We start from the raw sequence: 14,981 nt of genomic DNA, 5'->3' as shown, positions 1-14,981 counted from the left end.
AGTAATTAGTGAGGTTCAAGTTTTGTAATTCAGTTGTTAGATCTAACTCGTGATATATACTCTATCGCCGTCCCGCGTTTTGTTACACGTGATAAACAAGAAGAAAAAGACTTTTATTAGTCCAAAAATATTGTAACAATCAAAGGCTAAATATGCCAATAAATAACCCGAATTAACTGCTTCACACCGCTACCGGTCAAACGGATGAGGCTTCGGTACTGATTCGGGAAATAACTAACCGAATGTGGAGATATTTTCTAGTCATCGATGTAAACGGTCTGAGAACTTGGAAACGGAAGTAGCTGATAGTGACGAACAATTCACAAGATTAACTTGTACAGAATATGTTATGTTACAGAGTTTTATGGTAAAGAATTTCGAAAGTAACGTTGAATGGAAAAAGTTGTTTCAAACTGATTACACATTTCAGTTTTCAGTGTTATTTCTGTACGTGGTAAAAGTGATCTTGAGGTCATACCCATACAAGAGTAAAAAATATCGGTTTTTGATTTTTTTAACGATGACACACCATTGGAAAAAATCTGAAAAAATTATGGAAAATCACCCGACACCAGATGTTTACACTGTGAAAAAAAACTGCAGTGACTCTTTAAAATCGACCGAAATCAGCGATCTGAATGTTTAAAAATTTTTAGATGGTGGATTTTGCCACCGAAAAATGTGAAAAAGATCTTTGATATGTACACTAATGTCCGCGATTTTTTTAATAATCTTGTACGAGGAAATAGCGGAGTTATTGTGAAAATACTAAAAAATACCTTCTTTTTTGTTATAACATTGAGCAAAATGGAGTTGGAAGGTTAAATTTGATACGAGTCAGTCATTTACCAACAGAAGACTGTAGATCACTTACAGAATCCATTTTGAGAGAGGACTCTTTGGCATGCTTACCCGGTTGTGACCTTCAGCGAAACGTTTGACATAATTAATTCTTGTCGACTTAAAGTGTTTTGAAGTAGATAAAAAAAATTGTTCTAATTTCAAAATGATTGGAAGAAGATTAAATTTTTGTGAATTTTACAACAGGAGGAATTTATCGAAAAAACAGTTCAGATCTTCGTAACTTGAACCGGATTTTTCACACGAAGCTAGAGTTAATAAACAAATCGCAGGTTTCAGAGATTCCTTTAATTTACTTAAAAAGGATTAAAGGAAATCCAAAAGTTTGGTTAGGGTGAAAATTGGTTGATTTGGCACGGAAGGTCCTAATGTCTAATTTCCAAATTGAATCCTGGAACTTGTGTTGAACGTGATTATCTTCTAACGAACTTTATTCGTTGAACTCTCAAACTCCATGCATAATTCAAATCAGTGACTAAGTATGGCGTAAAAAAATCTTGGCGTTAATGTATTTTAATTTCGATCTGCTTCACCGCTAATTTTTTTCAAAAAAAAAATCAAAATTCGTGTGCTGGGGTGTGAAAAAAGAAATTAAAATCGATTATTGGAACGATGTTGTATCTCCTGTAGGATTTTTTTTTCAAAGCCATTATATGCGATTCACAATCAGATTAATGTAGCGTGATCAATTCCCCCCCCCCCCCCCCTCCCGCCCTTCCTGAGTGATTGAGAGATTTTAGCCCACGAGATAAGAATATATATATATATATATATATATGTATGTATGTATAGGGCATTCCACCTCAGATCAAATCTACTTATCCCTCAATATTTTTTTCCTCTGTTTCTCTATATCTATAAGATCTATCTATAAGAATTTATTTCTTTGCAGCCTGATACATTTCGTTCGCTTATTTTTAGAAACGACGAGTTTCAAACGAAAATAAGTAAAAATTGATGTAAATTGATTGAAATTAGTTTACCGATTCTTTTCTAATAAATATATTTTACATCTACGATTACACGAAACTGAATAATTTATACAATATCGAGCGAAAACAGTAAAACATAAAAATTTTCGAATACAATTTCGGTCATAAAAATGTGTCAGTGTTAGAAATTCGGCAATAATTTCATCGTTTTTTCACACTGAATGTAATGTAATTCACGTTTTCCTAAACGTTGTAATAATTTTTTGGGTATTTGGGAAACAGAGCGAATCAAGCATCTTTCTCTAATTTTTAAAAAAAGAAAATACAAAAGGGTGATTATATCTTTCGTGTGAAATCAATACGCCAAAGCGATTAGAACAGACATTTTCAATTGTATAAAAAAAAAAAAAACAAACGAGTTTTCAATCTGTTCCCCACACGATGCAAATACCTAACCACTAAATGAAAAAGAAAATTATTTTCTTTCCTAACTGCTCATTAGAGACTGTTCAATTTCGAAAAACCGGATTTCTAAATGTAAGTGATCGTTAATTACACTTTTTAAATAACTGTTAATTGTGAATGTTGAAAATATTGTTAGATTTCGAAAATGTTATAACTAAATAGACATTATTATTTATTACACTTTGTAATCACCTTACAATTTTTAATCTTTGAAATTTTGGTAGATTTTCAAAAACGGGTTATTAAATGAGGCAGTCCATTCCATTTCGACCTGTTTCTGACCCTTCACCTCTCGGATTTGGCCCGCGATTTTTTACACGGTTGTTCTCACATTAAAAGGCACTAATTTTTTTTTTCAAATTTTTCCAACACGGTTTGAATTTTCTACAATTTTTTAAAATGATTTTATTGAACGACACAATTTAAAAAAAAATGCTTAAGAATTTTGATATTTGATGCCCAACTTTTTCAAATTTCCTCAGATTTTGAAATTGTGTTGATCAATAAAATAATTTTTCAAAAAATTGTAGATAATTCGAACCGTGTCAGAAAAATCTAAAAAAAAAAAAACTTAGTGCCTTTTAACGTGAGAACAATCATATAAAAAATCGCGGGCAAGTCCAAGAGGTCAAAGGTCAGACTGGGGTCGAAATGGGATGGACTGCCCCAAATACACATAATTATCGATTACATTTGGTAAACATTTATCAATTCCGAATGTTTGAAACAGGTATTACAAAACCGAAATTGATTCGATTAAATTCGTAAGTTTATCCCAGTCATAGATACAAAAAACTAGACTAACTACTATGACGAAAAAATCCGCCTGACGAAACATTCAAAGCCGAGTCAGAAGAAGCGGATTTCGCTAATTGCCAATAACCGTATCCACCGTTTCGAGTCTGATCCTCGAAATAAGAATCGGATATCAGACGGCCTTATTCGACCGTGGAATTGAAATTGAAGATCTTTCGGACAGGGAGGGAAGGGGTGGTAGAAATTGTTCGAATCCTTCTGGGTTATATTGGCTGACGGAGAAGGTGTCCAATAGCCGTTAACAATTTTATTAAATTCGGTGAGGATTTACGCGGATTTGGATACTGTATTTCGTTATAAATTTGTCGAGCCCTGCAGCAGGATGAGGGAGGCAAAGGAAAGCCTGGAGATACCCGCCCCATTCAAAGGGCTCTAACGGCCCTATATTACCCTTATATTAAAATACACACCCGGGATATATGAACCCGTATTTCAACCCCAAATCGACCCCCGAAAGCGTTGTTGTGCCAAAGCAAGAAAACGTCACACGTATTATATTTCTGCGTTTGGCTTCCACGAGCAATTCTCCTCTGTACGAATGATTTGTTTTTTTTCTTTTTTTTTTTCTTTTTTTTCTCTCCTCTCTCTCTCTCTCTCTCTCTTACTCTTATTTTCCTTCTTTGTTGCTCAGTTTATTTGCGGAAGCTGCTTATCTTCTTCCTTTGAGGAAAGAGACGGAGATACTCCGAATACGGGGTTGAAAAAACATGGAGATCCGAGATTTGATAGTCTGTTAAACCAACTTGGTCAAGCTTATACGTCACCAGTTTTTTATTTTTTATTTTGGCGACATTTTTCGAACATCTATCTAGTAGAGCATGCAGTTTTGGTCAAATTTTTAATCGACGGTTTTTGAGTTACGGATATTTAAACGTTTTTACGGTTCAAACTTTTTGGAAAACTATATATATATATATATAGAATGGTCGAGAATTTTAAGATTTATGTCGATCATCGGATTTATTTTGTTTCTCGTCTTATTCTTGTAACGTTGAAGAAATTTTTTTTTTATTTTTAATAATCTATGATCGATCGTTTTGAGAATTTTGAAAAAATTCTTTGATATGTTTTTTTGACTCCGTAAGAAAAATTTTCATTTCCAATTAATTGACATTCGATTGTTTTGAGAATTTTTGAAATATTCTGTGACATTTTTGACTTAACGAGAATTTTTTGGAATGAAATTATTAATTTTAAATAAAACTTTACTTCAGAGATACGATAATAATAGTGAATAAGATAAAATAAATTCATCTTTTCTATAATTTTAACAAGTTTCTTACGGAGTAAAAAACATTCAACAACATTTTCCAAATTTCAGAAACGGTTAGAGCATCGATTTGCGTAAATCGGAGGTATTCAAAGTATAAAAACAGATGAAAGCGTGAAAATTTTTATGTATTCACAACTCAACTGACACCTTCACCTGGAAGTCTGAAAAACAATAAAAAACGTATAATTTCAAAAACGTGAATATAATTCAGCACCTAAAAAGCTTCAATCAAATGGAGAATTTGGTAGAGTTGGCACGGAATACCCCGTATATGTGTACGTAGGTATATATTTTGCAACCTCTGACCTTTTGCCATAGGCCAATTTAATTTCTCTCCCTTTTTCACTCTCGTATGCCAATTTCCTCGGGCTTTGCGCGTTCTTCTCGACTGTCTTTTGTTTCGATTCTTCGCTTCTGATACACCGCGAGATCAGTTTATTCGCTTGATATTCAGTATTCCTTGCTTGTTACAATCTTTATCCTTCAAATATACACGTGATCCTGTTCGTTATACCTTCCGTCCGTCTTTATATTCCTTTCATGTAATCCGATGAACATCTTGAACTCATAAACCGTAACTTGAATCTTATCTGCAGAGAGCTGAGTTTGATGGATTTATTCGAGCTGACCGAACTATCGGAATGGTTCTTTTTGCGAGAAATGAATTTCACGATGTTGGGGACGAATACGAGAATTTTCAAAATTAGAATTGCCTGAAAACCTGTAAATTGTGGCTTTAAAGTTTTCAAACGAAATCAAATCATTCCCCGATTCCTAAAAAAGTTTTCCAAAAATGAAAAAACAAGTTTCCCGGAAAAGAAAAAAAACGTTTTCCGAATGCGAACAACATGTTCTTCAAAAATGAAAAACAAGGTTTTCCAAAAACAAAAAAAAAAAAAAAACGTTTTCCAGAAATGAAAAACAAGTTTTCCGAAAACGAAAAAAACCTTTTCCGGATGTGAACAATGTGTTTTCCAGAAATGAAAAATAAGTTTTCCAAAAACGAAAAAAACGTTTTCCAGAAGTGAAGAACAAGTTTTTCAAAAACGGAAGAAAGTTTTCCAAAGATGAAATACAAGTTTTCCGAAAACGAAAAAAACATTTTTTGGACGCGAACAACATGTTTTCCAGAAATGAAAAACAAGTTTTCCGAAAACGAAAAAAATGTTTTCCGGAAGTGAAAAAGAGTTTTCCAAAAACGAAATTCACATTTGATAGACACGTAAAAAAAAATTTTCCGCAAAAAACAATAGAATAAAGCATTTATAACAACTTATACAAAATCATTTTTAAATTAAGAGTGATGATTTTGAGTGAGGATAAAAAAAAGTTCGAACAAGAATCGGTGATTTTCGATGAAAACTACGAGTGACGAGGAAGCTTTGTTTTCTTTAATATCGGTCAGATAATTGAAAACTTGGAAAAATTCAATTTCGTAAGCTTCTTTGTATTATTTGAACGCGTGATTTTGAACAAAAAACATAGATTTCTGTAAATCTCTGAAATCTAGAGATCTCCTGTGCGTTTTTGAATAAATTTGGAAAAAAAAATTAAAGTTCGATTTTCACCCTCATATATATTGCAAATTGGATACGAACTCACGTTTCTTATGGTATTATATTAAGCTATAAAAAGTATAGCTGACGTGGAGTATAATAATGTCATAATTTGAATGAAAAAATTGTAACGCAAGGATTTTTTCGACAACCCAACTCTCAAATCGCTACTTGAAACCAAGTTCCGAAATTTATTTCACACAATTGTGATTTAACTGAATGTACAATAAACCCATAGAATTTTGGAAATGTATTCTTCGTAAAACTTGATTGATAAATAAAATTAGACGTCAATCAAAAAAAAAAAAAAAAAGGTTAAAAATTACACTGATGAAAAACTTCCCTAACAGCGAAACTATTTCGATTCCATATCCTAATTGACTGACGTTTTTTACACCATGAGAATATCAAGTTAACCCTGTGATATATATACATTATACATATAACGCATTATATTATACTAACTATTGTTTTCACAAGGGACGCAGGTCCCAGGAAACCAATAAATATCTCTCTCTCTCTCTCTCTCTTCTCTCGCTTCGTCTCTCTCTCTCTCTCTCTCTTCCTCTTTTCCTTACCGCAATGCGTATAGGACTTGGAGTGTCGAAAATGTTTTTTTTTTCTTAGTTAGAGTTAGGAAAATTCTATCCAAGTACTTTTTTACGGAGGGTATAATTTCCCATACGGAAAAAAAAATTCAAAGTTTTTTTTTTTTTTTTACGTGTCATTTAAATAGAAAATAGAAAGAAAAAAATTGGCACCTTCAAGTTTCAATATTAATAACTCATGTTTCGCTGAGATATGTTATTTGAGAGGCTCTTCCAAAATTTTCATTCGCGTTTGAGAAAAGAATTTTGTTTTCTTGGTTTCGTCCGAACATTCTAGTATAGGCACAGAAGCTACACGTATCGTTGCTCTAGGAGAAATAAATCGCCTTAATAGCGAGGGTATCGATGTGACAGGTGAGAGATTAGACTCCGTGGATGGGCACGTGCAGAGGGAGTGATCCACTTTTCCTCTTTCTCTTTGCAACGTCAAGGCATGCAAACCTTGATCCTCATTTAATGGACCCTCTCACGTATCCGGAGACCCTTTAAGCCGACGTTGGATCACTTTTGCCTCGATATCGTCGAGTGAAAGTGAAAAGAGTAAATAAAAGGGAGAGAATTCCGCGCCAATATACTCTCTTCTTTTATACAGTGTATAACAGGGCTTATCTTTTGTTTTTTGTTCAAATTTATTCATTCATTCGATTTTCGCCGCGCATGAGATTCCGGGGCGTGCAGATGCGAAGATAAAAATCCTCGGTTTGAGTACATTTTTTTTTTTTTGGAAATAAAATGAAAACGGTGATATATTTGAGGTTGTAAAAAAGCATAAGTTTTGGGAATTTTTAGATCGCTTAAACAATTTTTGAGTTGATCAAAAGAATCAAATGTGCGAAAAAATCGAAAAAAAAATAAAAATGCAAGAAAAAACCAGTCTATCATGGTTCCGGTGTTGAAATGTTTGGAAAATAAAATACGGTTTTTGAGAATTTTTCGAGAATTTTGGAAAAGCTTCTTTACAAAATCAAGCTGAATATTTTTAAATAATCACGAGGTTCGACAAAAAAATCTAAAAAAATTCAGGGTACTGTTTCAGGATTGGGACAACTGCTGAAAATGTTTTTTAACAAAATAAGAAATGGTGAGTCAGTAGGGTAGATATGACAGTTCGGGGACAAGATGGTGGCATTCCGACAGGGGGTTATCCCCGATACCTAAAAAAGTTTTCCGAAAACGACAAAAAGTTTTCCCAAAATAAAATTCCCATTTCCAAGTTTTCCGAAAACTTATTTTCATTTCTGAAAATTGTTTTCAATTCTGGAAAACTTTTCTTTTCGTTTTCGGAAAACTTGTTTTCCATTTCTGGAAACCTTTTCTTCATTTTTTGGAACCTTTTTTTCCTTTCGGTAAAACTTTTTTATCATTTCTGGAAAGCTTTTTTTTCGTTTCTGGAAAACTTGTTTTTCATTTCTGGAAAACTTTTTTTCGCTCTCGGAAAACTTGTTTACCATTTCTGGAAACCGTTTTTTCATTTCTGGAAAATTTTTTTCGTTTTCGGAAAATTTGTTTTTCATTTTTGGAAAACTTTTTTACGTTTTCGGAAAACTTGTTTTTCATTTTTGGAAAACGTTTTTTAGGAATACTTGAGGATCAGACGTTGGTTGGGTTCGCATAGAATTCATTCCTCACATACATACAAAGCTTCGTAGGACAGTAGAAACTGTTTCGAAATCACAGATTTAAGGTTAGGTTTAGAAAAATAAACGCAGTATCTTGAAATCGTTGAATATTCGCGAACCTTCTCGTATCCAATATCAGCGATTCGAAGCCGACTTGAAAACCAAACGCAAGAGGAGGGCGACCACCCCCTTAATGTCCGTTTCCAATAAGTCTGCTTCCTCTGCGTCTCATTATTATTATTATTATTATATATACGATCATTAAACTTCGCGCAATAATAATATTCAAATTTTATGCGATCGCGGGCTCCGCAGAGACGGCAATTCGTCCAATTCCTTTTCGTCTCATATTTTTCAATCAAACAATCATTCTCCTCATCACAACTGCGAAAACCGTCGTCTCTGGCCTTCCAATCAACCCTCCTGGATCTGCACTTGAATACGCCAATCTATTTCTACGGGAAATATTCTGCGATCCTTTTTACCCTCCAATTCCAGAATGTAGGTCAAGTGGGAAAAGACGCGAGTGATATGCCGGGCTTAACAGGCATAGAAATAACATTTGTCATTTTGGCTACTGTAAATTTTTTGGACTCTTTGGTGATCGATCGATTTATTTTAGACTTTCATGATTTTTCGTCTTATTTGAGAAAAATTGATCCGATCTTTGGATAATAGATTTTTTCGAATAATCGAATTCACCGCCGATCAATCGGTTAGTTTTCTTCGATTGATCGATCATTTGGTAAATCAATTAAACGAAGTCTACGATCAACCGATCACTCGTAAATTATTTAACAGATTTTATTTATCAAATTTTTTAAACAATCATGGTGTGACGATTTTCTAAGAATAAAACATTTTCCGAACGAAATTAGTTTCGCTAATATGTACGGAAAAGATATATATTAGTCAAAAAATTATTTAGGAATATTAAAATTAACAAAATACAGTTGTACTATCTGTAAATCTGCATTCAAAATTCTATCAACATCGTTCAAATTGTAATCCTATGATTTGTCGACTTAGGAAAAAAAATGTTTTTTAGTTACTAAAATAATCAATTTCTCGTCAACTTTTTGCTATTTATTCCAAAATTTTATATTTTTCTGAATTATAGACTTTTTCGAGTTTATATTCAACAATCTATAACAAGATTTTAATTCTTTGTTTGTACTTTGGCTGTTGCGAGTAAAACAAATTCCATTTTCTGTACGCTTTTAAAACTGTTCAATCCAATGAAATGCTCGCAAAATTGTAACAAACCGATAAAAATCTTCTCTTTTGAAAACTATCGTCAAAAGTTCTTTTTCCAGCTTATTTTTTCAATTTATTTATATCCATTGCGATATTTGAGAAAACTATGAAGCTTCAGAAAAAAAAAACTAAAAACCAATGTTCATAAAAATTTTATTCTTCCAGTCAAATAACTGTACATAAGAGTTAAAGCTATTAGTTGTTTTGAATTTATTATCTTTTTTTTTCAGTCCATCTTACAAAAAAAAAAAAAAAAAAAAAAACACAAAATTTTTCGTACGCGGAGTTAAATTTCTGCATAATGTTCTGAAAATTTAAATAATAATAATAATTCACTTCCATCAATCGAATCTGCAGATTATTCGTGAAAAATTTTCACAATTCTTTGTCAACTTTGAAAAATGCAACAACAAAGTGAGACAAGTGAAGCTTTTTTCGTACATCGTGTTTTATTTTTCTGAAACGAGTCTTTCAAAGTCTCTTAATAAATATTAGTGAGACTGATTGACCAAAAATCCAAAAATATTCCCGACCGTGAAAGCGATTTTCTTTCATCTAATGGAAAATGTAATTTCCCATCATCATTGAACGGAGTGTAAATTAACCGAATGGTGTTTGGTTGCGAAAATTCCTAATTTTTAGCAAACAAGGGATGGAAAAAGCTTGCCAGGTGGGCAGTTTAATATTACATCCCCGTACGCTCAATTCCGCAGGGCATCAATCAAACGCGCGAAAAACCAACCGATCAAATTGCTTTTTACATTCCGCGGAGCAAATCGCTTGGCGCTTTCTAGTAACCGGATCACACGTGTGTATTTATCTTCATTTGGGAGGGGGGAGGGGGCGGAAGTTCCAAATTGAAAACATTCCAAATAATTTGGAATGGCGAAAGTTGGAGTAAAGAAATCAAACTTTTACGAAACAATAAAATTACGGAATGCAAAATTCCGAAAATTCAAATTACGATAGAGCAAAGTTTTTCTTTCATCCCTAACTTTTATCCGGATATTTTTTCAGAGATTTCCATCAATTTTTCATTATTTATTGCGAAGAAAAAAGCATTTCTTGCTAATCTACATTGAACATCTGAATGAAAATTTTTGCACAAACTTAATACGTGGCAAAAAATTTTACAGAATTTTTCAAAATTTTTCTCTTTCTTCCTGTTTATTCACCATATTAGATCCGCCATTTTGAATTTTAGAATTTCGAGTTCAGATTCGTAATCAGCGACCCTAATAGCGCACGAATGCAAAGAATTTGAAGAAGCGAATCGCTTGTAAGGAAAAATGAATAACTGCATGAATATAAAGGGTTAAATTCATTTCGTTGCATCAGTCAATCGAAATAGATTTTTATTTCGCCAAAATTCCCTCATAAAATCGTAAGAAAAATTCTTTGTCGAAAATTTATACTTGAGTGATTAAGAATTTTCTAATCCTTCTCTTAAATCCTCGTTTCATTTATATCGAATTTGTAGACTTTTGACATTATCTCGAAAATTTCGTACGAACAAAAAAAAAAAAAACAAGAAAATCAGTAAAATTCACCCTAGACATAGAAATCATAAGTCAAACAAAATTCGTGGAATTAAGGGATTATATACGGTCAGAAAGCCCAAAAAAAAAAAATAAAGTTTCAAGAAATTTTCTTGAGAAGACCTTTTAGTTTATTAAAGTAAAATCTTTTACACATATTGCGGTAAATTTTAACTGTATTTTAATATTTTTTAGGTGTAAAAGAAAATTATCTCGGAATAAAGAATAAGTAGAATAATAATTTTTGAGAAAATGGCGGCTTCTCAAAAAAAAAAAAAAAAAATAAAAAAAATAAATAAATAAATAAATAAAACAAACAGCTCAATTATTGACAAAAATTCAGGCCTTACATTGTTTAAAAAATGGAAAATATTCATCCGTGAGAAAAAACGTTCGATTAATTACTAAAAAAGCTTGTCGTTAAATTTGAGACTGATCGGTTCAGCGCAGTTTTCGAGAAATCTTGTTCATCGACTTTAAAAACACAATTTTGAGAAAAATGCGTTTAGAGTTTCAAAATTCTCAATTCAACAATCTTTTTGTCTCTGTACATTCTTCAAGTAGACTGGCATTATAGACCCTCACAACGTTGATTGACGACCGTTTGCGGCGAGCTTACAGCTTTCTTTCACCCCGTTAATTTTCCACGGTTATGATTTACCCTGATTTTACGACAAATGCACTTTTTCTGCTGCATGTTAGTCTTACTTAATTACCCTGCTCGTTAATTATACTCTCGCATTTCAACTTCGCATGCAGAGTCGAATAGCTTCAACAAACTACAAGAACTCACTATTATTGTTAATGCATAATAATGGTATCATTATTATCTCACCACTAAAGACACCGGAATACTGATATAAAATTTTTTAAATAACGCTATTCATTGATAATATTTTTATCCATTCAATCCAATGCAAAGCTTGACACAATGCAGTTAATCAAAATTACACAAAACTTCTGAATTTTTAAACGATATTTTCAGCCGGATGGCTTTATTTTTATTTTTTTATTAATCCACACTCATACATAAAAGTAATTTCGAGGTAATCATTCACCGGATTGAAGTTAGTAACGAAATATCAAAACGAACATTTTTGTTTTGAGGGTAATCCACCCCATTTCGACCTGTGTCCAACCCTTGACCTCTCGGATTTGGCCCGCGATTTTTCGTACATAATTGTTCTCGCATTAAAAGGCTCTTTAAAAATTTTTTGCGGAAAAACTTGAAAACGGTAAGAACAAAAAATCTCCCCACTTCGGCTTTAGGCTCAAAAATTTTGATACCTGACGCCCGATTTTTAAGGGTAACCCATTTTGCCCAGCCCTCCCCTACCTATAATTATTCATAAAATTTTTATGATTACTTTATATTTTATTCGGTGAAAAAAACCGCAAGTACCATTCGTGAGTTCAAAGTTGCGAGAATTTTCTGTTTTACGCTTAAAATAGGCTTATTATTATTATTATTACTGTTGTTGTTGTTGTTGTTATTATTATCATTTTTTTTTTTTTTCTTCATCACCTTCATTGAGAAAAAATTGCACGCATTCTCAGTGTCAGAGTTGATTGGAAATCGCGGCGAGAAATTGTATCCTCTGAGACCTTCGAGGTCCATTTTCCTCTGATCGGTAGTCCAGACACGATTCAACAACGAGGCAAAGTATATATACGAGTAAGAAAAACTGTCGCTCTTATTAAGCCAGCGCTACGTTATCTTCAAGGGAAAATGAAAATTCGTGATATGAATAAAGGTTCAGCCTTGACAATCCTTCGTCTTGGACGATTGATTGTTTTCTGGATTCAACGGTGTTTGAATCTTTTTTTTTTTCTTCTTCTTCTTATTTTTCTTTTTTCTTTTTTTTTTTTTTTATGCCTCAAACCAACTCGGAATTACGAACGAAAATTCGAGTCAAATGTCGAAAAGATTTTTTCCCTCCCTGCCTTTCGTAAAAAAAAAAAAAAACAGAAAAAAAAATTCACCGAAGCGTGTCTCTGATTGAAATTGTATAGAATATTTGTTTTGTTTTCTTTTTTTTTTTTTTTTTTTTTTTTTGCATTTAATTGCGTGACGAGAAAAATTTTGTTTTCGATTTTTTTTTTTTTTCTCTCAATCTTCATCGGAAATTTTTTTACTATAATTTCTTGTGAGTATTTATTATAATTTGTTATTATTCGGCTATCGGAAAAACAACATTTTTTTCCTACAGAATTATACTTGTGTTGTATTTTTGAGATATCGAATATCATTCTCGGGATTATTTTAATGTTAAAGAGTTTGAGAAGGGAAAATACATTTTGAAAAATAATAAAAAAAAAAAATTTAATCGATACATCAACCTACAATGGTATTTTTAATTTCTTTCGATACGTCTTGTGAACACCATTTTTATAAAAAAAAAAAAAAAATTTTATCCTACTGATTAGAAAATAAATTGTTTTTTTTTTTCTTTTGTATCAATTCTTTTGTTCTCATGCCACACAACTTTTTGAAAGTTCCATTTTTTCACGGCATTGTTCTCTTGTTGATGTTTAAAATTGAATCGTAAAAAGCGACTAATTGAGTAACGTTAGACAGTGTAAAGAAATTAACCCCTGAATTTTTTTTCACCCTTCTCCTAGAAAATTTTCACAAAAGTACCGATTTCAATGAAGATTTAGGACAAAATTGAAAATCGTAAAAATTGATATGATATGATGATTTTCGTTCACTAAATTTGAAAGAAAGTTGATTTTTATTCAAAAAACTGAAACAATCAGTTTTCTATTACGGGAATTAAGATGACTTTTTGTAGTTGATATTTTTCTCAAGATTTTTCTTCAATTCAAATTTAATTTATAGTGAATAAAACATAACCTGAAAATATCAGTTATCCATTACGGGAATTAAAAACGATTTTTTGAGGTACTAAGATTACTTTTTTCATCGAGAAACCAAATTGGCTTAAAATGATTTTTTGTAGTTGATATTTTTCTCAAGATTTTTCTTCAATTCAAATTTAATTTGAACCAAACATAGAGTCAATAAGCTGAACGATTCAGGTTTTGATAACTTACTAGAACTGTGAAAATTTGAGAAAAACCTCAAGTTTTAGTTCATGGAAAACCTGTAAAAGTCGTGTAATTATTGTTCTAAAAAACGTGTAACCACGCCGCTTAACGAACGGCAACATCAGGTTTTGATTCATTATTAAAAACACAAAGTTGCTGTATCGTATGTCAATGCAAAGTAGCTTAGGTTAATTGCAATTAAGGAAATCAGTTTTGCCACTTACAGATTAAAGCTCGAGAAAACTTTCAGAGACTTACCCATATAATCCATATCAGCACGAATGCTCGAGAGGTGAGCCATTATGTAAATCGTGGCAATTCTCCAGCACATGCTTGCACCTTAAATTCACTCACTATGGTCGACAGGTTCCATTTTCTCACGGTACTCTTAGCCACCTTCTATCCGCTCAATGCTTCATCAGGCAGAAATTTTTTCCCTCCTCGAAAATATTTTTACCTCACCCCGCTGAATATTTTACAAAATCTTTTTTTTTTTTTTTACATCGGAATTCACTCTTGGCCGTTTAATATTGTTAATTAATTCTAATCAATGTTTGCGACGTTATTGCGGTAAATGTGTGGAGAAAAAAGAAGACAAACAGAAAAAAAAAAAAAACTAGTATCGAGAGAGAAGAGATGAAAAAAAAAAAAAAGAATTTCACACGACGGTAGAAAAAAAGAGAATGTGTAATAGAGATGAGAAAATTTTTATTTCGTAGATTTAAGTTTAAATAATATTTAGCTATTATTATATCGTCAAGTGTAACTGAAATTTATTTTCGAATATTTTGATCTGAAGTTGGGAATATATTTTTGGATCTAAAGTCAAAGATCAGAGGCAAAACTCACAGACTCTCTTCTTTTTCTTCTTTTCACTAATTTTGTGAAGAGTTTCGAAAACTTTGGAGACTTTTAACATTGACGGAAAACACGTGAAGCTCAAAGTTGACTGAAAATATGATGGAATCGATCGCCTGAAGACAAAAACTGCGATTGAAATTGATT

The 14,981-nt window shown here is 32.2% G+C and overlaps 1 protein-coding gene across 1 annotated transcript in view; it reads right to left on the bottom strand.

Annotated features, from left to right (window-relative positions):
• The window catches only part of LOC124414148 (protein eva-1-like), an 87,519-nt gene extending 73,129 nt beyond the window's left edge, over positions 1-14,390 (bottom strand). Inside the window, exon 1 of the mRNA XM_046895094.1 lies at positions 14,235-14,390. Coding sequence (XP_046751050.1) covers positions 14,235-14,307 — 73 coding nt within the window. The 5' untranslated portion in view covers positions 14,308-14,390. The remainder of the gene's footprint in view (positions 1-14,234) is intronic.
• Between the last annotated feature and the right edge of the window lie 591 nt (positions 14,391-14,981).

Source organism: Diprion similis, chromosome 13 (genome assembly GCF_021155765.1).
Source record: "Diprion similis isolate iyDipSimi1 chromosome 13, iyDipSimi1.1, whole genome shotgun sequence".
Lineage (NCBI taxonomy): Eukaryota > Metazoa > Arthropoda > Insecta > Hymenoptera > Diprionidae > Diprion > Diprion similis.
The sequence above is the reverse complement of the archived record's forward strand: the minus strand, read 5'-3'. Positions and strand labels throughout refer to the sequence as shown.